At 37.7% G+C, this 25,710-nt stretch overlaps 1 protein-coding gene across 1 annotated transcript; it reads right to left on the bottom strand.

Annotated features, from left to right (window-relative positions):
- Positions 1-8,667: 8,667 nt before the first annotated feature.
- On the bottom strand, positions 8,668-9,024 carry LOC107475240 (uncharacterized). Its single transcript, XM_016094872.1, has one exon. It carries the CDS (start codon positions 9,022-9,024, stop codon positions 8,668-8,670), a length of 357 nt encoding a protein of 118 aa, XP_015950358.1.
- Between the last annotated feature and the right edge of the window lie 16,686 nt (positions 9,025-25,710).

The following is a 25,710-nucleotide window of genomic DNA, read 5'->3' as shown; positions in this document are numbered from 1 at the left end:
AAAAAATAAATTTTATAAATTATTTTTTATAATTTTATTTTTGACATAATAATTACATAAAAGAAGGATTTTTTATTTTAATAAATAAATTAATTATAATAATTACCGAAATAAATAATTTAAAAAATATTTATCGAAATAAATATCACTCTCTCATTTCGTTTACACTGTAAACGAGATAATTTTGCATATATTTCGTTTATAGTTAAACAAGATACATATATTTTAAAAAAAAAATTACATGAATCTCGTTTACAGAGTAAACGAGATATACATGTTTCGCGTCTACTTGTCTTATCTCGTTTACACTATACATGCAAAATTATTTCGTTTACAGTATAAACAAGATAAGAGAGGGATATTTATTTCGGTAAATAGTTTTTAAATTATTTATTTCGATAATTATTATAATTAATTTATTTATTAAAAGAAAAAATCCCATAAAAGATACAACAATATTAATAATATTATAAAATTATAAAATATCAGAAATTTATAATATATTTAGTTAAAAAGTTATGACATATCTTATTAATTAAAATTAAAATTAGTTCTTTTAAAAATTTTAAAAAGGACAAGTTACTTAATTAAATTGTTTGAAAAGCAAATTTATTATAATACAACTTTTAAATACTGAAAATGTTTTTATAACTTTTTTCATTTCTATAGAAACCGCTATAGGATGTATTGGATTCAAAATTGAACGGGTGTAGCAGTTTACGTGGGAATTCGTGCTAGTTAGAAATCACTATAGGATGTAGCGGTTTTTGAAGAAATCTGACTATGAGAAAACCGTGAGAGGCTCTAACGGTTTCTAGGCAAATATGGTGTTACAGAAATCGTTGCACATTGTTGCGGTTTCTGTATAGAGGAATTCTCTATAAATACCAGTATGAGTCATTTGTGAAGAAGCATATTGTCTTTTTCATAAATAGAGAGTGAGGAGAGTTTTCTAGCTTTAGTGCATTGCTCTAGAAAATTTCAAAAAAGCAAAAGACATGGTGTTAAGTTTACTGATAGAGAATCAGTAAGTATTTTTTCCGATCATCAAATACGTTGTCAGAGCTAAAAACCAGTATATTGCAAAAGTTGGGGTGTGTGGGACAAAGTGGATGAAGAAGTTATTTTACAAGATTCCTATTGTTGCTGTGTCAACTGGTGTGAAGTATGAAATATTTGTGATAGGGTTCAACAAAGATATGTAGGTTTTGTTTCATCATTGGCGAAGTTTTTCGGAAGTGAGAATACATAAGCTGTATGAAGATGGTGTCGACAGTTTTGGGGCATCAACGCCGAATCCTCAGTCGACTACGTTGGGAGGTGCTTCTACCTCGATGCTTGTGGTTGCACTTGCTTGTTTGTTGGTTGATCCTCCATTTGTTGCAGTTGGGATAGCTAGGTCACCCTATCTGATTCCAGATATTGCTGGTGATGGTGAACCGGATCGAGTTGAAAATGTGATGTGAGAGAATGATTCGGACGAAGAGCATGTTGATATTATTGGGGATAGTGATGAGGATACCCGGACCAACCCACCTACACATCAGGGGCCATCAAGTTTTGGCACACAGCAACATCCTCCACATTTCTCAACCTTGAACTTGGAAGCTGTTCATGTCCTGGGTCGAGCTGTATGACCCGGGCTAAATAAAGACAAGTCTACCGACCTCTTCAGGTCTGGATTCCCCGACCTCATCCCAAAGAGGTCGGCCAAATCACCATGGGAGCCCAAAGCAAGCCCAATAAAGGAGCACAACCCAAATCTAAAGGCGGCAAATCCTAGAAAGATAAGGCGGCTCCCTAGAAGATAAGATAAGATAACTAACTTATCTTGAAGGTCACCCCACACTATTATAAATACACTAGAGCACCCAAGTATAACTCATACTCTGATTCTACTAAAAACTGCCTAAAACACATGCTAATTTAAGCATCGGAGTCTCTTGTAGGTACCACCACCCTCCGGTGACGAAGGATCAGTAGCTCCACCAAGTCCAACAAGTCAGACACAACAGCTCCGGCCACCACCGCAGATCTCATCCGAGATCGACCTACAGTTTCAGGTAACCCTTGGAACAGATGCCATCGGCCAACAACCGGACATAGATCTTACCTTTGGGGGTCAAGGATTGCATGAGGGAAATGCTGCTATGGAATTTCAAATCGGCTAATCTTTCCAAAGTAAAGAGGAAGCTGTGTTGAGTGCAAAGGATTATAGCATCCGTCGTGGAGTTGAGTACAGGGTGATAGAGTCAAATCATCTTAAGTACCATAGAAGATGCAAGGAGTTCAGTAAAGGTTGCACGTGGTTGATTCACATCATACTTCAGCAAGAAAGAGTACCTGGGAGGTTAGAAGGTACAACGGACCTCACACTTGCTTGGCTACCTCGATTTCAAGTGATCACTAACAGTTTGATTATCATGTTATTTGTGCGAGAATCATTTCCTTGGCTAGGGCTGATGCAGCGGTTATGCTAAAGGTGTTGCAGGAAGCTATTAAAGCAACCTATGGATTTAGGCTTAGTTACAGGATGGTCTAGATGGCGAAACAGAAGGCAGTAGCACAGATCTACAGAGATTAGAAAGAGTCTTATGCCAAGTTACCCTATTGGATCTTGGGTGTGCAATCCACCGTGGAGGAAACCGTTGCGCTGTTGAAGACTTCTCCAGTTAGAGTTGGTAATCAGGTTGATGAATCTACCGTGTACTTTCATCGTCTTTTCTAGACATTTTTCCTTATTATCAACGGTACTCATTTGTATGGCAAGTATGACGGTACTTTGCTTCTGGCTATCGCGCAAGATGGAAACTCAAATATCTTTCCCATTGCTTTTACACTTGTGGAAGGGAAAAATGCAGAGTCCTGGTCTTTTTTTCTGACTAACTTGCGATAACATGTGACTTCACAAGAGGGTATTCTAGTGATCTCTAACAGGCACAATGGCATCAATGCTATGTTGGAGATACCTGATAGTGTTTGGCTACCTCATGCATATTGAGCATTTTGCATTTATGATGTTGCAACTAATTTCTCCCTCAGTTTCAAGGGTTAAGATGGAAAACGGCTACTTGTGAATGCTGCTTATGCGAAGACTAAGGCAAAGTTTGGCTATTGGTTTGATATTATGAGGATTGAAAATCTGGCGATGTGTGATTAGGCAAATAGAATGGAGTATGATAAGTTGACCCAGCACCAGGATGGCGGTAGACGGTTGGGCAACATGACGACCAACATATCCGAGTGTGTTAATTCTGTATTGAAGGGTACATGGAATCTACCGGTCACTGCATTGGTGAAGTCCACATATGGTAGGCTTGTAGACCTATTTGTGATTTGAGGACAGATGGCAGAGGCGCAATTGGGGACTGGGCACCCATTTTGCCAGGGCTCTGATGAAGGCAATAGAGCCAACTTGAGAGATTTGAAATGCTTCACTGTCACTCTGTTTGACAGGCATCAATCTGAGTATACTGTGGTCGAGATGACTTCTACCGATAACTTTTCACTAGGTACGTATCGAGTTTCCCTCAGGGATCATACCTATAACTGTGGATACTTTCAGGCTCTCTATTGCCAATGTGGCCATGCGATCGCATACTGTGCTCAGTCGCCACTGAAATGGGCTACATATGTTGATGAAATTTACAACATGACTAAGGTATTCAGCGTATACTGGATGGGTTTGTGCCGCCTATTCCAGAGAGACTTTGGCACCTTATGACGGTCCGACTGTCATTCCTGATCCTAACATGAGACGTGCAAGAGAAGGGCGACCGAGGTCTACTAGAATCTGTAATACCATGGATGAGGCCGATCCTAATAGACCGAAGCGTTGTGGCTTCTACAGACAACCTGTGCACACTCATAGGAATTTCCCTCAGTGAGGCTCCATGGCCGGAGGTGATGTGTAGATGTCGCTATTTTAGTTAATGTTTCTCTTGTTGTTGTTGTTTTGCCTTTATTTTGGTTAATGTTGTTGTTGTCGTTTTGTCTTTATTTTAGTTAATGTTGTTCTTGTCACCAAAGTTTTGTCATTATTCGTTTTGTCATCGTACATGTACTTTGTCTTTGAAAAACATGTATAGATTTATGTGTTGATCTATGTTATTGTCATTTTGTTGAAATGTTAATTTCATTATATTCAGATACAATATATGATGAAGCAAAGCTAGAAAGTCATACAAATAATCAAAGCTAGAAACTCAACTAAATACCCATACATAATAAAGTGACACATAAATAAGCAAAGCTAGAAAGTCATACAAATAATAAAGTTATACAACATAAGAGTCCTGTAACTAAACATAAATTTAATAAGCAATGCTAGAAAGTCATACAAATAATAAAGTTATACACTGAATAATAAAGCTACATCCTAATGATGCTATTGGTCATCGTCATTATCATGGGCATTGTCCCCAAATGGACCAAGTAGATACGAGCCTGTGCCATACAGAGCAAGACGCCTCACTCTAGCACCTCTTTGAGGCTGATCTGCGAAATGATCAGCGGGTAGACCCACTCTCAATGCAGATGGAGGCGTCCCTCTTATAGTGAACCAAGTGTCATACGGACTTCCTACAGGCTCGTTAAGGTCGACCACCAACTGGCTGGTACTCAGGCATCTGAGTCTGGCCCTCTGTTATCTGTAGCTGGTAGACCAGAATCTGAGACTGAACCTCTGGCATCTGCAGCTGGTACTCCAGAATCTGAGCATGAACATCTAACATCTGATGCTGGTAATGCTGACCGTTGTCATCCCATATGATCATTGCGAAGTCAGCGTAGAATTATGAACCACCCAGCTGATCGTCAATGTCCATGGTCATGGTAATGGTAGCAAAATCAGCATACATTTGGGTGCTGACATCATGGAATACCTAAGAGCTCGATGCATGGGTAAATATGCCCCCGAATACCAGCCTCCGTGTCTCCACCAGCACCATGATCAAACTGGTGACCATGCACGGTGCCGGCGAGGCTATCACCGTGTCCAGCCGCTGCACTCCTAGCTCTAGCACCCCGACATCTAGCACTAAACCAACGCACACAATGTCGCCCCGTCCTCCACCATCACCACCAGCTTCCTGCTCATGCATCATATCATGCAGCCATCACCACTCCTGATCAGTAGCCCGTGTACCAATGCGTCGTTGCCACTCCACACGCTTGTTATTAGACACGTCCAGCACTGGTACCCTAGCGGGCACCTGCGATGACCCTCTGTGGAAGGCATCGTACGGAATCTTGACTGGCCTAGGATCAGCAAATGCGGCATCCAGCGACAGAAACCTATGCGCTACCACCAGTCTAGAAACTCCGCGAACGAACCTGGATCAATCACTTTCTGGATACTCAGGACAGAATCAACTCTGTTATTCCAATGCAGGTGCCGTGTTTGAATATAAGAGGGGAACCACCTATCTCCACTCCTACCATCCTTACCATGAAGCTAGTCTATGTTCAGGGCTGGGTAAGGTGCATGTTATATGCCACCAAGCTGTAGGACCACCCTATCAACTTTATGCCACTCAATCACAGCAAAATATATCAGGGTAGTGACCGCCCACGATAACCGATTGTGTTCCTCAATTAGAATCTCTGGATGAACTACGGCAAGTACGTCAAGCTCAACATAAGGCTCCCATACAATCTGAAAATGATAATAGAATCTAGCATTAGAACGCTATATACAGACATGTCGGTGAACAAGTAATGAAACTTCAAATCACACACAAACAACTTACATCTCGACCACCCAATCAGTCTAATGCAATGTGAAATTGGATAATTTTTTGCTCCTTCCCATCAGATGTGGGTAAATAAGTGGGCCACCTGGAGGATAATAATGTGATATGAATGTTTAATCTGTGATCTATAACGTTAATAACTTGAAACAAATAATGAAACCCTCGATGCATCAATTGATACCTGGATGCCGACGAAAAAAAAGTCGTCAAACTCATACAGCCTGAGAGTGGGAAATTGCCAGAAGATCCAAGACTGTAATAGTTGTTGGGGACCTACCAAGTTCGTGACATTTCTATTGGTCACTCGACACGTGCATCGATATTGCCATGCCAACGCAACTGAACCCCAGATATAAGTGCCCATCTCGTCAAGCCTCACCACAAATGGCAACACCGAATATATACCTGATTTGCACTCTTCTCACCAAACAGTTGAATGGATAGAAACATCATAATGTATGTACTACGTGTATGCATACAGTATCCTCACTCGCATAAGCTGGTAGCACACTGAACCTCTCATGGAACCATCTGAAGTGGACTATGAACTGCTTGACCTTATTCGGCAATGACAACTCATCAAATAACTCCTGAAATCACTCCCAAGTTGGTCTGCCATCTTTCATAAACTGATCAAAGTCTGTGAGACACCCACTAACAGCCTTTCCATCAACGAACAACCCTAGATGATATGTCATATCTTGCAGTGTGATGATGCATTCTCTGCATGGCATATGAAAAGTGTGCATCTCAAGACGCCACTTCTCAATGAATGCACTGACTAGAGGCTCATCCAACCAGAACCAACGCGTGTTCAACCTAGCCAAATGGTACAAACCATCCTTCTCCAAAAAAGGTATGATCCTTTCATGCAAAGGCATATTCTGTTGCCGCCGAACGCTGTAAATACATCTACTTGGTTGCATGATGTGAGAAAAATAACCACACCCTAATTAAATTCCAATATTTACAAGTCTAAACTATAATTTATAAGGATAAAAATGTCCTAATTGATACAAAAACTACGACGGTGTTATCTATCCAATCTTTTAACTAAAATTTTAAATATAATTCTCTTGACATTATATATAAGTCTAATTTTATTAAAATAGAGAAATATGTATGACCTTTTATATAAAAATATAAAAGAATGTTAATATACTTTAGAACAAGTATAAAATGTGCAACTTTTAAATTTATAAGTCCTAAAATTTAAAATTTAAAATTTAAAATTTAAATCTTAAATTTCAAATACTAAACTACAAACTTTAAATTCTATATTTAAAAATAAATCTTAAATTTCAAACCCTAAACTACAAACCTTCTAAATTTAAAATTTAAAATTTTAAATCTTAAATTTCAAATACTAAACTACAAACCTTAAATTCTATATTCTAATTCTTATACACTGAATACTACATTTTATGTTTTAAACTTTTAATACTTAAAAGAAAATAAACTTACCGCTTCATTGATGCCGTCGGCAACGTGAGCAATGCCGTTGAGTCGGTACAACCTGTCTTCGTCCGCCATGGTCCCACTTGAATATGACCCCTCTAGAAATTCCAAATCCTCTCAGCCTCCTCCTCTTTCTCTCAATCCACAACTCTCATTCTCTCTCTAAGCAAGATTGTCTCTTTAACCAAACTTAATTTGCATTTCAAATGAAGAATCCGTTACTGCTTAAAGCGATTTTATAGGCTACCACATGTAAACTGCGGCACCCACTCATAGTTTCTGCAATGCCACATTTGCCCAGAAATTGATAGAGCCTCTCGCAATTTTTTCACAGTCAAGTTTTTTCAAAAACCGCTACATCCTGCAGCGGTTTCTGGCCAGCGCAAATTTTTACGTAAATCGCTATACCTTGTAGCAGGTTACGTTCAATTTTAAATCTACTACATGCTGTAGCGGTTTTTATTAAAATAAAAAAGTTGTAAAACGTATTCAATATTTAAATGTTGTATTCTGGTAAATTTGTTTTCCAAACAATTTAACTACGTAACTTGCCCTTTTAAAAAAATTGAATGTAAAATTTAGAATAAAAAGTATTTTTTACAAGAAAAGAACATAGTACACAATGTGTTTACCAGAACATAATTTTTTAAGTCATTATTAATATTCTATATAATAATATAAATATTAAATATGTTAATATTAGAAGAACAAACCAAAATTTTTAAAAATAGATATAGAGATGAGTATACAAAATCTAATTTGAAAAGTACAAAGATTATTGAGTGTATGAATAAATATAGATATAGTTTTTTAAAATTTGGGGGCCGAGGCTATTATTCGCCCTCTTCTGTATCTGTTTCTGATTGGATTATTAGTTTAACCAGTAGATCTCGAGTTGAATTAGCTTATTCGAACTATGTCACAGAATCAACAACACAGGTATTGATTTTCTTAAGCTTCAATATTAATTTGGGTAAGCTTTTGTTACCTTCTTATTGCATATAGATTCATCTTATCTATTAGGTTGCATTTGTTTTTTGGAATCAAAATTGAGATTGGGAACTGAAATAAAGTATTATGTTTGGTGATTAGATATTAAAATTAAAATTTTAATTTTGAGACATGAAATTTTCAGTCTTTTCATTTCTTTTAAAAAGTAGAAACACAAAGAAAAAAGAACTAAAATCTTGTGGGACAAAGACTACTAAAACTCTTATAATATTTCTTTCCAGAAATACTCTCGTTTAACTTTTTGAATTCTAAATTTATTCTTCAATTTCTATATTTATCTTAAACAAAATATGATATTGAGACAACTCTATCCAATATATTTTACATACACCAAATGACTTAATGTAGCTTCTGTCTCTCAGTCTCTATCTCCTAATCTCTGTTTCTCAAATCACAGTCTCTTTTTTTTTAGATGACAAGGGGGTCAAAGACCCCAAAAATAAAACTAACTAAAACCCCTTAAAATGGGAGAACTAGACAAGTCACGCATAATCATCATAGCTGTATCCGGGGGAGAAACTTCAAAAAGATGGAGGCCAAAGGGAAGATCATGGCCCTTCTTGGCAAGGTTGTTGGCAGCAAAATTTGCTTCTTGAAGACAGTGGGACCAAGAGATATATGGCACACGGCTGGCAAGGACAACAATGTCGTCAAGAAGCGGGACACATGGGTGGGATGAATTATGTCCTTTCTTAATGAAGTTAACAGCAGCAATAGAATCATACTCAACAACTAGGGAACTGATATTGTTGGCCACAGCAATTTGTAGACCGCGAACAATGACCCATAACTCAGCGTGCATAATTGAACAGCTTCCCAAATTTCAGGTAAAACTTTTAATAAAGTGACCAAGATGATTCCTGAAAATACCTCCACAAGCCGCACCACTACTCTGAGAAAGGCAAGATCCATCCACGTTGAGTTTGGTAACATTTTCCAACGGAGGTTACCAAGTAATGGGACGTTCTTCAGTGATCCGAGGTGCACAGTTGAGAAGGCCAGACCTCGAGTCTTTGATAATCTCATCAAACCGAGCTTTAACTTGATCTCTTCTTGCACGGGGAGATGTCATGTCGCTCGCGAAGATGAATTTGTTTCTAAAGAACCAAATGGAGGAGATGGTAACACCAAAGAGGCAGCACCACTCATCATTCGACGTAAGGTTCTGGAGAAGCCAATCATGCAGATCAAGAAGAAAGAAGTTGTTTATGCTGGCTGCACGGGTGAACGGGAGCCAGATGCCCACAGCGAATGGGCAATCTCAGAGGACGTGTAAAATAGTCTCATCGGTACCTGAGCATCTTGGACAAGTTGCCTGAAGGGTGAGATGTCTTTTCCTTCTTTCCACTTTGATGAGGATAGCATTGTGAGACACTAGCCAGAGAAAGATCCGAATGCATTCTGGTCCTTTCCAGTGCTAGATCACGCTGTGTAATTTGCTAGCGATGCCTTCTTCTCCATTCAGCTTTTGGTATGCTGATTTGAGATCGAAAGAGCCGTTAGACGAAGGATTCCAGGCAATTTGGTCTTCTTGCTTCCAAGGGAAGGGCGGGAAAATAGGCACAATCTTCTGGATAATCTCATTAGGCAGTCAAGTAGCGAGCCTATCATAATCCCAACTACCTGAAATAGTTAAAAAAAATCCATAAGTTTGTCTTCCAAATTAATAGGCATACAAACCTGATTAGCATATGGTGCAAGAGAGCCAATATTTGGCACCCAATTATCATTCCAAAAATTAATTTTGAAACCATCCCCAATACGCCAAATGTAGTTTTGCTCAACATGATCCCAAGACTTGCGTATGCCCTTCCAAAGATTTGATTCATTCCTCCTCCTTTCCACCTTAGGAATAATATCGGTACCACAACCATATTTAGAACGAAGGATTCTGGCCCACAGAGAGTCTCTTTTTTCAATAAGACCCCATCCAACTTTAGTCATGAAGGCATAATTCATTTTTTTCGAGTGGCGAATCTTGAGTCCTTCCAGTTTTTTTGGGGAGCAGACTTTATCCAGTTAATAAGCTGAATTTTCCTGGATTTTTCTGAGTCCCCCCAAAGAAAGTTCCTGCATTTACGATCAATTAAATTACAAGTAGATGAAGGAAATAAAGCAGATTGCATGGTATAATAAGGAATAGAAGATAGAACAGATTTCACCAGGGTACATCTCCCTGCTAGGGAAAAAGAAGACACTTTCCAGTAATTTAGTCTGGAGTTGATCTTGTTGATAATATCACCATATGTATTATTAGAGACTTTTGAGTGAAGGAGAAGGACACCCAAATACTTCCCAAGGTTATCAGTTCTGGAAAAATGAAGAAAGTTACTGATTTCAGATCTGACATTGTGACCCTCATTTCTAAAGAAGAAAATTCTAGTTTTCTCTTGGCTAATTTTTTGATCGGAGCTAACACAAAAAGCTTCCAAGCACCTATTGATAATATCGGCTTGCTCCAAATTCGCTTTTGCAAAGAGAATGAGGTTATCAGCGAAGCAGAGATGAGAAATATTAGGAGCATCCCTTTTAAGATAGATGGGTTTTCAAAACTCATGCTGAACAGCTGCGCCGATGAGTTGAGATAAGCGTTCAATGCATAAAACAAAGATATACGGAGAAATGAAATTTGCCTTGCCGAATTCCTCTAGTGGGCGTGAATTCGTCTAGCTCTTCTCCATTTCATAAAACTCTCATCTTAGCAGAGAAAATACAACAGTAGATCAAATGAATAATATGCTGAGGCAACCCAATATCGGAGAGAGTATCGTAGATAAAACTCCACTTGAGTCTATCAAAGGCTTTTTCAAGGTCAATTTTGATAGCCATCCACCCTTTCGACCCCTTTTTGCTTCTCATAAAATGAATAATCTCCTGAGTAAGAAAGACATTATCTGTACTGTGCCTCCCAGGTACAAAACTGCACTGAGTGGGAGCAACTAATTTTTCCATGACTTTTCTTAGCCGATTAGCAAGAATTTTGGTAACAACTTTGTAGGATACGTTGCAAAGGCGAATAGGGCGCATTTGCTTGAGACTCATCACCTGCTCCGTTTTTGGAATAAGAGTAATAAGGGTCTCATTTAATTCCTCAATTTTTTCGGGATTAGCAAAAATTTAGTTCACTAAAGAGCACAGGTCAGGACCAACACGATCCCACTGGCTTTGGTAGAAGATAGCCTCGAGACTATCCCTATTCGGAGCCTTAAAGCTACCAATATGAAAGATAGCTTCCTTAATATCCAGCTCAGAAATGTTCTTGCCAACACTATACAAATCCTCTACATTAAGCTGAGGAAAGGCATTATTAAGGACAAAAAGGTGATTGGGAAGAGAATCATTATATAGATCAGCATAAAATGAAAAAGCCATATTTTCTAGAGCATTATTATCAGTTATAAGGCTACCACTAGAATCAAGGAGAGATGTCACCTTGTTTTTTCGACGTTTAATCATAGTTGACCCATGAAAGAACTTTGTGTTGCAATCTCTGAATTAAATTCATTTACTCCTGGATTTCTGGTATCAGAGATGTTCCTCCTGATTGAGCATATTTTCATATTCCTTCCAGAGATCAATTTGGAGCTTCTCAAGAAATTGATTACTGCCCTGAGAAAGGTTTGAAGTTATACCATTCAATCGTTTGAAAAGAGTTCTTTTTCTTTTAAGAATATCCCCAAAAACATCATAATTCCAATTTTTTAGAGAATTTTTGAAGCTTATTATACCATCAGACCAAGAATTCTGCACATTCCAAGAATTCTCAACCAATCTGTGGAAATCAGGGTGAGAAATCAAAGCAGCAACAAAATGGAAATGTCTTTTGTGTCTATTGTAAGAGGCTTCAGCAGAGAGTTGGATGCAGATGGCCGTGTAATCAGACTTGAAATTTGGTAAATACTTAAGGCTAGCTTCGGGAAAGGCCAGCTGCCAGTCAAGGTTACACAGACCACGATCCAATCTCTCGACTAAATCACCCCTTCTCCAAGTGAAAGGCCAGCCCATATAACCTAAATCCACTAATCCGCAATCAGAAACACAACTTTGAAAGTCTGAGCAAGCTCCAGAATTAGCACTACGAGTACCCCCTTGTCTTTCATAATCATGAAGAAGAGCATTAAAATCTCCTAAGATGCACCAAGGAAGATTGATATTGGCTGCCAGAGAATGGAAGGAAGTCCAAATGGATCTTCTATTCGGAGGTTGTGGGCTGCCATAAACAGCAGAGAGGAGCCAGGTAGTAGCATTATTACCGGTAAGCCTAAGATGAACAATTTACCGATTATGTTCTAAAATATCCAACTTTCCAAGAACCTGAGTCCCATAGACACCAAATTCCTCCCGAATGACCATTAGCTTTCACAATAAAGAAATTATCAAATCCAATTTTGTCACGAACAGCAGCCCTACGCGAACCACTTATATGAGTTTCAAGAAGAATAATGAAATTTGCATTATACTCTCTTCTAATATCTCTAATAAGAGTAGGAAAAGTTTTCCCTCCAGTACCTCTACAATTCCAACTTATAATATTCATCACAAAACAAACAGAGAAGGGAGAATCACCAAAGATGAAAATCACGCCGAAGCTTGAGCCTGGGGTCTCGATTCGGACTTATCCGATGAGTCAGCCCCATTATTGGGGTTCTTCCATACAATGAGAGACTTGACATCGTCTGGAGGTCTCTCAACATTCGTCCTTGACTCGTATCCTAACTTCATTGGCTTTGAAGAGGAACCAGTAGAAGGGGAAACAATCATAGAGTTAGGACGAATCGTATAGTCTTCAAATTGAATCTTTACCTTTTTTGCAACAACATCAGCTTTGTATTGCTCCCGCCTTAACCGAAGCATGTAATTCATAACGACACCCTCCATGACTTCAACTTCAGGATCTTTAGATTTAGGGACAAGAGAGGGAACGTTCTTAAGAGTTGCCACCAAAGAGGAGGATGGCTTGGTAGTGAATTTAGGGATGGACTTCACTAATTTCTCATTCTGGGCTAGCCCAACTTTATTAAATAAAGGTTTCTTGTCCATTTGAGGGTTTTTGCCAGCACCTTGTTTTAGAACTTTTTTAGAATGGGCTGAAAATTTGTTTTCTCTTTTTGGGCCTTATTAGGAGAAGCTCAATTATTGATAATACTTGAAGATTTGCCTTCTGCATGTGGTTCACCCTCCAACGTGATTAATGCACTTTCTTCATGCAAAGCATTGAATCTTGACTCATGTTCCTTTCCCTGATTATCTTCCTCATTAATAGACCTATGATTATAGAAAGAATCATGTCGTTGATTGCTTCCAGAATTATTCGGATTAAATACAACTATTTATTAGTCTTTTAAATACAACTATCTATTAGTCTTTTTACTTTCTACTATAATGTCACATTAGCTTAAGTAGCAAATTCACACAATCTGAACATAAGTTATCTAATTAAACTATTTTTAAAACTTTTTATTTTTAATTACAATACTTCTCGATCCTTTTAATTCTCTTTTGTCACGTGTTCTCATTATTTATCAAATTTAATATTAATTTTTAAATATAATTTAAAAATTAAAATTCGTTACTATTCGTATCATTTATTATGTAATAAATTGGTGTTATTCGTATTAACAAGAGTAATCAAATGTTACAATTATCTTTTATATTTATCTATCTATCTATTTATAATATATTAAAACATAACTCAAGATAGTCTCTTAATACATTTTTAGTCTTCTAACTCTATATTATTATACCACGTACCTTTAAGTGGCTATTATTTATTATTTATCTAATTAAATTATTTTATTCAATACAAATGATAAAGCATCCTTACTTCAAGACTAGAGGTCCATAACCTCTCCAAACATCTCACTCTCCTCTTTGTTTGATTGTTGACTCATTCGTTTTTCTGTGTTTATTTTTTTTTATCTCTCTCTTAGATAAAAGCTATAGGTAAAGCTTTATCTGGACCTTGTGATTTATAAACTAAGAAAAGACTAATTATACATACATATTTCATCAATTTGATTTGATTTGGTTATCTATTTTTTTTTTTTTTTACAAATTTTAATGATGTACTAATATGATAATTTGGATTATGTAGAATTGTAAAAATCAGAAGAATATTCAATGGCAAAACAACAGCAATTACATAAGCAAGAGAATAGGTACTCTATTTGATTGATTGATGGTGTAATGTCTCTATTGATGGTTCTCTACTATGTTAATTTCGGCACTTTTCAATCTAGTGTCTATCTTAATCAATCTCTTTTTGATTCATATGTAATAACTGCCTTGAAGTTTTAATAACATTTATATAGATAGTTATCTTCATGACCATGTCCAAGAAATAGCTATCGCCTTATTGGTAGAGTATATGAAATTTGAGTCTCTTTTACTACAATCATCAGATGATGAGAATTAATATAAGCTAAGCTAAGCTAATATAATTATAATTATGATTGGATTTGGTATTTAAAAGATAGAGTGACCAAAGTTTACAGAAAATACATTGTTGAAGGAAATTTTGGCTAAGATAGGATAGTTGATCACCATCAAGGCATTCTTGGAATAACATTTTATTGTTTGGTGTATCTAAATTTTGTAAAAAGACAGTTGGTATATTGTACTGGTGTATATATTTGTAAGTTTTGTTGTATTGTTTTTTTATTCTGCTTTAGTTTATTAGGATGTATTAAATTTGTCATTTGAATTTTTTGAGACTTTTGGGCCAGCTAATTAATTTATGTTTTTAAAAAATATTAATTACAATGAGAATTATCAAAATAAAACTATTATTTCAAGAAGAAATAATGTATTATATTAAAAGAAATTAAAAAAAGTGGTAATGCAACTACAAGTACTTGAACATATGGGATAACAGCATGAGTGAATTGCTCTACTTATAGCAATGACCTATGGGTTCATGATTTTGATTAAGGTAGTAATTTGTTTGGGATATTTAATTAATGATATTAGTTTTTTAATTTGTATTACACTGAAATTGTTTTATTATCTCTCTTTCAATTCATTTGTAAGATGTTAAAATAACCATATTCTACAAAATGTTTGTTTCCACTTTTATTATTTCAGTATATTAATTTTTTTCATAGTTGTTATATTATATAGTTATAATATAATTTGTTCTGAAATAATATTCCTCTTCAATTCCTTGTACTACATAATTACTAACAATTACGACATTATAACAACACATACAAATGTATTTATGGATTAAATATAAAAAATACATAATTTAGTTTTAAAAAAAATTATTTTACCAAAAATATAATACTTTGAGATTTAAAATAATTAAAATTCATATGTAATTTCATAATAATTAGGTATTTTTTAAGTTAAAATTTAAAAGTTTAGTAATCAAGATATAATGAGGATTTGATCACTTAATTTGAATAATTAGAATTTAGTGTAATTTCATGAACTAAAAGATAATTTAATTATCTCTAATTTAAAATTAGAGTACTTGTTTGAAATCAATGAGTAAGTTGACAAATAGTGTTCTTAAAATTTTTTTTAATGGATTATATTTAGTTTTAAAATTACTACTCCACCCTCCAATTTTATCAAAATACCTATTCTACTCTTATTCCTTTATAAAATCCCTAATCCTAACCTTTCTAATTTTTGCCCTAATTCCATCATCCAACACACACACACTGAACAAAGAGAGGGATATGGAGGAGAGTGTGAGGAAAAAGAGAGAGGAAGGAAGGAGGAGACGGTGTCGGTGGAACTGGGAGCCGGCGTCGCCATTGCTGACTCAAGGAAGAGAGGGAGAGATCGATCAGAAGAGAGAAAGACGCAAGAGAAAAGGGGAGATGTTGTCCCACGCCGTCGTGCCTCAGTTGCTGCTGCTGCTAAGGCTCGTCACGGATAGTGTCGCTGTCGTTGTCAATTGCAGTCACCGCCGTCACAGTGGATGAAGCCCGAAGTGAGAGAGAGTCGTTCCTCTGTCGCTTCTGCCTAGCGTCGTCACCACTAGAGTTCTCCAGTGCAACCTTGAATTGGTCGTCGCCGTCGCTGAGCTGCTGTGTCACAATCAAAGGAGGAGGAATCGTTCGCTATCGCTAGAGTTCTCTGTCGCTGTTCTGCTCGCTGGACGTCATCGTTGGAGGACTGGAGGGGGAGGTATAATGTAAGATCCAAAAGTTATTAACCATTTAAAATAAAATAAAATAATAATTTAATTGTTCATAATAGGTTTAAAAATTTTAGAAGTATTAATTAGAAAATTTATAGGTGAGATTTGAATTCAGTATATTTTTCTGAGTGGGAAAATATAATTTGCTGTGAAAATTTGTGTAAAAATGCGGACCGGTAAATTAGCCAGCAATATCAGCTTAAGTCTTTCTAGTACTTCGTGAGAGAAATTAAAACTGCAGCAAAACTTAGAAAAATAATTAGAATTAAAAATCGGGTGCTAATTTTAAAGATTTTGACCCAAAATTGAGTCAAACGAACCAAAAATGCTAAATGTTCATTAAAAGTGTAGAGATCCTAAGCAAAATATAAAGTAGAGAATATAAAAATCTTCGCCGTCTCTCAGACGAACCGCAACTCACTTCTGAGCACCTGAACCTGTATCTGAAAAATAAGAGATATATATGGAATGAGAACCCCCGACCCAAGGGTTCTCAGTACGGTAAAAGTGCCAAATAAATACAATGCACTGCAATAAAAACTTACAAAGCATCCTAAACTCCTTTTCACCAAGTATCCATCCTAGGTTCCCGCTAATCCATGAATATACAACTGTCATAAGGAGATACTAAGTCTAATTCATATTTCCCATGTTTCCCAACTCGCTGACTCTCCACGAATTAGACTCAGAAACATAAACAAAATCATCACCAGTTGTTCTGTCTCAGCAATTCTATATCAATACATCATATCCTCACCTGGAGCTAGTGAAATCACTTCACTGCATCTACCCAGGGAGCTCAATTTATCTCATTCAATTACATTATTAATTCATATCCTCAAGAATAGCCCTCAGCGTCCACCGACACCAGCATGAGGGACCTCTCAATTGTACAAACACAAGCAATGTAGGCAAGTAATATACAATTAAAGTACAAGTAGAACAAGTAACACATAATCAGGTAACATAGCATATATGATATAGCAATCCAAAGCAGATAGGCAAACCCAAGCAATTCAAACATATGCAAATGATGCATGTCTGCCCTATGGCTGATGATATCATCTGTCAGTTATATAGCCAACCCGGCAAGTCCTGGTAACTAACCATTAGACTGTCCCTCTGTCGTGCATCTCCAACTCGAGTTATTCTCGATCATCATCATGATCATAATCATAATCATACAACACCCACACTGGTGTTTATCCACGGGGGCGAGCTCATCCGGAACTTTCACAGTGTTCGGCCACACGTACGACATAGGGTTAGCAGAATATCGAGTCTCCACCTGGAGCACGTGGTGGCTAGCCACTGCTTTCACCCAGGTAAACTCGTATCTCAGATAGTGGAAGTGCAACATTCACATTTCATTCAATACGCATATATGCAATTATACTTAGCCATAATCAATAATGGCTCCGCCGTAACTCCGTCATAAACTCAGCCACCCGACTCATGGTACAATCCAAAACCAGTCAATTCATAAACAAATATAGCCCTTCGGCTCATGGCACATAAAGCACTTCCACCGCCATCCTCCGTATCTCATACAATTATCTTTGATCATCATTGATCATTAATTCTCCCCTTTCTTCTTTCACAAGTTACCACATGCCCTAGCTCCATTCCCATCGCTAGGCATATCATAATGATTTAAAACACAAGGGGTGAGATTGGAGGCATAGAAGTATGAAATTTGGCTTTTAAAACTCAAAAAATCAACCTTGGGATGAAAACAGGGTCACGCGTGCACGTCTTCCACGCGCACGCATGGATGGCCCAAAAGTTCATCGACACGTATGTGTCGCCCACGCGCACGCATGGGTGCGTTTGTGCCCCATGCATAAAACTGGCACAATTCTCGCACAACTCTCAGGAAAATGGCTGGGCATCTGTTGCAGCACACTGACGCATATGCGCCAGCCACACGCACGCGTGGGTGGTGAAAATGACGCGTATGTGTCTGTCACGCCTATGCGTGGATGCGCGTTCTGCCAAAAATTTTCTAAGTTAAAAGCTGCAGAATTTATAGTTTCAAACCCCAATCTTCCGACGGACATAACTTCTTAATTTCAAATCATTTTTCGCCCGTTCTTCGAACATCATGAACATCCCGGATCCAATTTTATTTCTAAATAAGTTTGGCACAAAATGGGGATCCAGAGTCCAAGTTATTCTCCGTCAAAGTATGCCCAAAAACAATATTTTCATACAAAATCACAAGTTCCATTTTCAAAACAAACCAATTTCAACCCTTTTCAAAAGTAACCAAAACATACCAAAATTCAACCTCAAGCCTCCTCAACTCATACATTGACAATTTTCATCAAATTCACAAACACTTTTCCCTTATTTTAACCCATCTCAATCAAATGGCTAAATTCCAAACACATTAACATGTCATATATCCTTCCTCATCTCAATTTCCAACAACACCATTTTCAATCAACCATCATTATACATAACCAATATCATACTCACCATCAACATAGTTTCACCCACAATTCAACCTCAATCAATCATCAAGCATATATCACAACATGCATATCTCTCATGCATCATACCATCAATGCATCAATAATCATAATCACATATACACAATTTCACCCAAAATTACCAAATTCCACACTTCAACTCCTCAAACATTATTATCCAATAACTAACCCAATTATTCACACATTCAATATCTAAAATTCATCCAATCACTTATATCATTACACAATGCACACATCATCTTACCTTCCTTACCTCTTTCCGCCCTTCGGCCAAAAATTCACGGCCTCCGGCCCAAATTCACAATTTAATCGTATAATCCACAAACCAATACTCATTATCCAATTCATCATATTCTCAACACGCCAAACACACAATTTCACACAATTCTCAACCCAATATTAATTCACATTACATATCAATTATGCACATTAGCACCAACCATTCACACAATTCAAACTTAATCCTAGGGGCATCTAGCCTAGGAATTCTCATCACACCACACGGTACTTAAATGAAACTTAAACCGTACCTCTTGTAGCCAAACCAATTGAGCCTCTTCTTTGGAAGTCTCCACCAATCTTAGTTTCAAGCATCACCAAAGCTCCTCAAGCAACACCAATCTCCCAATTGTGCACCAAAATTACCCCAAATATACTAACATAACCAATTTTGCATAGATACATTAACCTAGGATTCATGAAATTGATAAATCACAAGAATTTGAGTACTTCTTACCTTAAACCACTGAAGTTTGTGATGAATATCACCCATGGCTCATACTAAAGCACTCCTAAACAACCAAAATCACAAGGTTTTCTCAAAACCCACCCAAATTCGAATTTAAAGAGAAAAACGAAAAATGGGCAGAGGACAACGGATTACTCACCACAAAACTTATATAGAATTGTAGAGGATGAGAAGAGCGACCCGTGGCCGCAAACGGCTCATCAATCGGAGCTCCGTAGCTCAAGTTATGGTGATTTGAAGATCAAAGAGAGTTAGGTTTTCTCTCTTCTTCCTCACCTCTTAATTTCAGCGCCCCACACCCTTTCTTTAGGGTAAAATGAGCTGGAATGCTCATAACTAATGTTTATATATGTTGGGTCTTGGACTCACTTAGGCCTGGTTCACTTATTTTTGTCTGTTGACCTAATTTTGGGCCAAAACCTTTAAGATTAGCGCTCTAAGTCGCACTTTAAATATTTCTACCTTCCCTAATTATAATTCCTCATTTCTTAACTTTATTTACTTATAATCAATTTTCTCAGCTGTAGTACCAGACAGATCTCAGCCGGTACTGCCGGTCAAAATTTCAGTGCGTGTTTTTACGCAGAAAACTATGTTTTTCGACTCCAAAAAATTCACTGAATCCAAATATCATATTTAAATTATCAAATTCCGATTGCTCAATTTTCTAACCATATTTGCTCCTATTTAATTTAGTATTTAAATAAATTATGGTTAGACCGAGTTTTACATTCTGCCCCTCTAACAGAAATTTTCGCCCTCGAAAATTCCATCCGCCACCACGAGTACGTGAGCGTAATCTGCCTTTATATCCAACGCATAATAGTTCCAAGGTCTTTTTACTCTGCGCGCTTCTGTTGCGGTGCTCTGATCCCTCTATATTCGAGGTTCTCGATCAATTGTCCAACGTCGACCGACAGCCTCGTTTGTTACTTTCGTTATCTCATCAACTCACATCTTATTAAATCTCAAGTCATGTCATCAATAATATTACCATCATCCTTAATCATAGTCATCATCCCACATCACTATGATCAACCAAAAATCATCACCATACCTTAATCATACTCCATCCTTATCCTCTCTCTCTGCCAAGCCAATTACCACTAATCACAGCTTAACTCCAAGCATAACCTCCAGACTTACTTTCTTATTCCTAAACCCTCGAATTTATAATAAATTTCTGTCTTAAAGTCTTTGACTAATCAATCAAAGCTCTCTTCGTTTTTAGAATTCAAATGAGTTTGAAATAACAAGCTAACAAAATCATAAGAATCCACTTCCCTTTAACCCGTCACGGGTTCCTTCAAACCAATCTCAGTACCACATCAGCATTTCAATTTAATGGTTTTCACATTCGTCTTTCAAAACCAATCATTATAAATCTCAATCTAAATCCAAGGTCACCATGACCAAACATCATAGTACTCATCTCCCAAACACGACAACTTGCACTCACTCATCATCTAAATCCGATTACGCATCAATGATAATTTCCTCATCTGTTTCAGAACCATCAAGGCTCACAGCCGCAATCAATTCCAATTATCTAGAATCATTATCTGCATAAGCTCACTAACCTTTTAAGTACTCAAAGCATAAATAATTTCTAATCATACCCCACTTTTCTTTATTATTATCATACTATGCTAACGCTTTAGCAAGCTTCTGCTATGCCACTTTGATTTCTTGTCTAGCATTAGTTCTATCACTTATTTCCTCAAGTACTAAACCACAACTTAGCATGACTGGCATTCACTAGATTTCTAGCTATGATAGCCAAAACCAAATACCAACTTAATCGTACTTTTAACACGTTGTTACCGACCTTTCACTTACCTATTCCCAAACCGTTAGATCTTACGGTACCATTCGTCGTCGTAGTGAACACACGACCTTGTTGTTGGCCTCTGGCAGTATTCCTGTTGACCTTCTCAGGACAGTTCCAAGACATATGTCCAGTTCATCCACAACTTTAGCAAAGTCCCAATCCAGCTCAACACGGAGTTCTCGAATGATAGCTTTCACATCACTTGTAAGTCAATTTATTCTGAGATTGCTTTCCATACTTCCTCCCTTGGTGATTGTTGTTGTTGTTCCTTCGGGAATTGTCTAAAAAAATCTCTCATATAGGGATTCGGTCTCGTCTTCACTCGCCCCTCAAACGATGAGCAAGTAAAGGCTGAATCAGCTCTATTCTCTATTTTTTGGAGTTCACTGACACTGGGTTTCGAACAATAACTCCGTACAGTTCTTAACACTTCCGATCCCTTAGATATAATCCAACTCGCTTCTGCTGTGTCACTCTTATTCTTAACCTTTAAAAGTCTAGCTGCTCCTCTAAGTTAACTAAATATCGCTCCATCTCAGCAACTAATGGTCCTCGACTAATCATCAACTTGGACTCTACGATTATCAACACTTATCATTCATCACGAACGAATATTACATATTAATGATATGCAGGGGAGACATAGCGCTCAGTGAAGAGAAGAGAACTGAGCGCTCCCTTGCTTGCATTTGTTTCCCTCTTCGAGCCCTGGCCGTTTCCTTTTGCTAACAATTTCCTTGTAGTAGTGCTCAGTGAGAACCTTTGAATGTAGCACTCCTTTGTGTGCATGGTTCCCCTTTCGAACCTTGGCTGCCCCATTTTAAGAGTGTCGCGCCTTGTTTTTCTTCAAATGGGCCACGAAAACGTTGAAAGAGTTAACGTAGCGCTCACTTCAATTGAGCGCTGGTACCTTGTAGTTGAGCACTCCGTTTTGATTGTCAACGTAGCGCCATTGCTCCCCTTGCTTGGCCTCTCCATACTAGCGCTCACCTTGTGAACACCCCGCTCAAATAGAGAGCGCTACAGCTTCCTTTGTTGCGCGCTAAGCCTTGCTTCCTTGGTGCCTTATTGCATGCGCGAGTTTGGTTCCTCTATTGGAGCGCTACGTTCAATGTCCCTTGCTCCCTTGGTTGAGCGCCACGCTTTATTTTCATGGGCCACACTTTGGTTGAGCACGCTTTCCTGGTTCTTTATTTTATTCATCATTTCTTCATCTGCAAGCAACCAAATAACTACTCAAAGTATCACTAAATTCACAAGGTTTTTAAATCATTCATAAAATCAACTAATTCTAGCTTAAACCTTATGATTTTGTGTCAAATAAAGGATGGTTGATTGATTTAACATAATCATGAAAATCCGCTCCAAATCACTTACTTATAGTGTAAGAAAGTGCATAAAACCTAATGAAACAAGTGAAAAATATTTGAAAAGCTAGCATAAGATGACTTGTCATCACAATACCAAACTTAAATCTTGCTTGTCCCCAAGCAAGCACTAAACATGAGAAGAAATAAAATCAAACAGAGAAGCATACATGTCCTTATTTAGCAGATAATTGAACTTGGTTCATGGGATTTTATGCAGACAAATGTAGCTCAATTATTCTTAGCTAGCTGATATGGAATGTCTCTTTGATGGTTCACTAGGGCTGCTGCTATAATGCCTTGCTTTTAATTGATCCCTGTTAGCTTTTTCTTTCTTTCTTTTACTTAGGAAGCTTATTTCTTAATGAAAGCTTGGTGTTAAGTGTTGCAGCAGCCTTTTGGCTCAATTTTGCTCAACACTTTTTCACCACAGACACTTGGCTCACAATTTCTTCCTAGGAACATTGATGCCCAACATCTCTTTGAATTACTAAATGCTTTGTAACTAGGTTGCTCTTGATAATGGACTTTCGGTTGGCAATCTCAGATTAGTTAATCTAAGTGGTCAAGTTTTAAAATACTCCTCAGAACCTAATTATCCAAGCATATCCTAGTATAAGAGCACCACAGGCATATGTCCTAAGGTCCAAGCTATTGATGTCTAGCCTTATTATTTGTTTCTTTGCCAATTCTTGGCTTTTCTCTTTCTTTTTCTTTCTTACTTTGATCATTCTCAAGGAGATATTCATTAATAAAAGGCTTTATAGCAGCAACCTAATTCACACTTCAAGGAACATTTTATTATGCAGATTTTATTATTGAGCTAATCATTACATCAAACAAGTACCACCATTGAATTTCATTCTAATTCCTACAACATTGGACAATCACTTTCTGTTTCACACATTTTTCTTTTATTTATGCAGAAGGGAACAAAATAGAATTTAAGCAAATGATTGACAACAAGCACAATGCAGATCACTTGTAAGAAAACTACTTAGAATATGAAGGTGCAAAACATAAGGCATTTGGAGGCATATCATGTTTCAGGTATGCATCATCCTTATTTAATTGAAAACCATGAAAGAAACTTCACCACCTCCTAATTGTCGTGCTCCTTGCTCCTGCTTGATTCTCCTTTCTTCTTCCTCTTCTTGGTTGCATCTTGAGGTTCTTCAATAGGGCACCTTCATTCCCAAATAGGGTCTATCAGACCTAAGAGTCCAGCCTCCTCCAACCCATGCTGCATGTGTGCTATATGCTGCTTGGTTCTTGCTATCTGATAGTCTACCAACTCCTGGCATTGCTCAAATGGCTTGATCTGTGGGTTCAATGCTGGCATGCTGTGGACTACATAATCCAACTTTGATTGGGTTTCTATATCATACTCCATTCTATCCACGTGTCTATGCTCCCCAATGGTTGATATATGTTCTTCCACTGATACAGATTCTGAGTGTATTCCCCATACTTGGCCTGTCGTAGGAACAATCCATTAACTGATTCTTGAACTTTTGTTGACTGTTCCCTTTGCCCCTCAAGAATTTTTGCTTGAAATTCTTTTTGTTGCTCCATCATTTGTCGCTGCCAGTTCTCTTGTTGCTCTCGATCCTTTAGATACTGCTCATGTTGCCTCAAGTATTGCTCTTGATGTTGCTCCTGTGCTCTCATGATTTTCTGAGACATTTCTTCAATGGCTCTCTGTATTTGACTCAAATCCAGTGCACTAGAAGCTTGCTCTCCCTCCACTTGTGGTCTTCTTCTTCTTCTTCCTTGGGATCTTCTTTCCTCTTGATTGTCATCATCGGTAGCACCTTCCATGCTTTGCCTTGTGATTCCCTTGCCTCTTTTACCTTCTCATTATCTTCATCTTCAAAGAGCACCCCAGCTCTGTTGCATAGCCTCAGAATAGTGCTTAGGTGACCAAGCCTACTTGATTTGCCTGTATCCTCAGCTATCTCCTGAATGCTGTCTACTATGAGCTGTGAGAAGTTTATTTCTCCTCCCTTTAAGATGCAATATGTCAGGATAGCTCGCTTGATTGTGACTTCTGAGGTGTTTGCAGTAGGGAGTATAGACCTCCTCACTATCTCATACCACCCTTTGGCCTCAGGTATGAGATCTGTTCTTTTCAAGTGGCTTGGAGCTCCTTCTGAGTCTCTTTCCCAGTCTCTGTCTTCAAAGCATAAGCCATGTAATATCTCATCAGGGTCATTCTCACCCTGCAATCTTTCCTCAAAGCTAAGCTCTCCATAGGTTATTACTCTCAACTGTAGGACCCTCATGACGGATGATGGACTAAAATCCACCTCAACACCCCTGACATAGCTCTTATAAGGGGTGCTGTCCTTGCTTGTCTTTACAGCATTTGCGTAGAAGCCTCTTATCATGACTGCACTGATGTTTGCGAGAGGTTCACACAAAAGTTCTCACCTCCTTTCCTAGGTAATTCTTCTCATAATAGGATACTCTCCATTCCTCAGTCTAAAGCCCATCTCTGGAATGACATGCTTTGATTCCATGAGCCTATGATACTTTAATTCATGAAATTGAGACTTAAATCTCTTTGTATCATAAGTTGATGGTTCGGCTACCATTGGTTCTTTTTCCTTCCTTCTCTTAGAACTTGATGAAGCCATGAATTCGAAAAGAATGGAGAAGAAGGGATGAACTTGGGTTAAGGCACAGTCTTGTTATGAAAGGGGATGGGAGATACGTTGCTGTTGGGTATTTTGTGTTGTCTTTTGGGCAAATAGGGGCTGCTGTAACGTGTTTGGGATGAAGGCGTGAGTGAAACAAAAGCAAATAGATGAGGAAGTCTTGTATGAGGAGAGAAGGGATATGTGAGCTAGGAAGTGTCACCACCTATTTATAGTCAAGGCATGAATCTTTGGA

The sequence above is a fragment of the Arachis duranensis genome, chromosome 2, assembly GCF_000817695.3.
Source record: "Arachis duranensis cultivar V14167 chromosome 2, aradu.V14167.gnm2.J7QH, whole genome shotgun sequence".
In the NCBI taxonomy this organism is placed as follows: Eukaryota; Viridiplantae; Streptophyta; class Magnoliopsida; order Fabales; family Fabaceae; genus Arachis; species Arachis duranensis.
The sequence above is the reverse complement of the archived record's forward strand: the minus strand, read 5'-3'. Positions and strand labels throughout refer to the sequence as shown.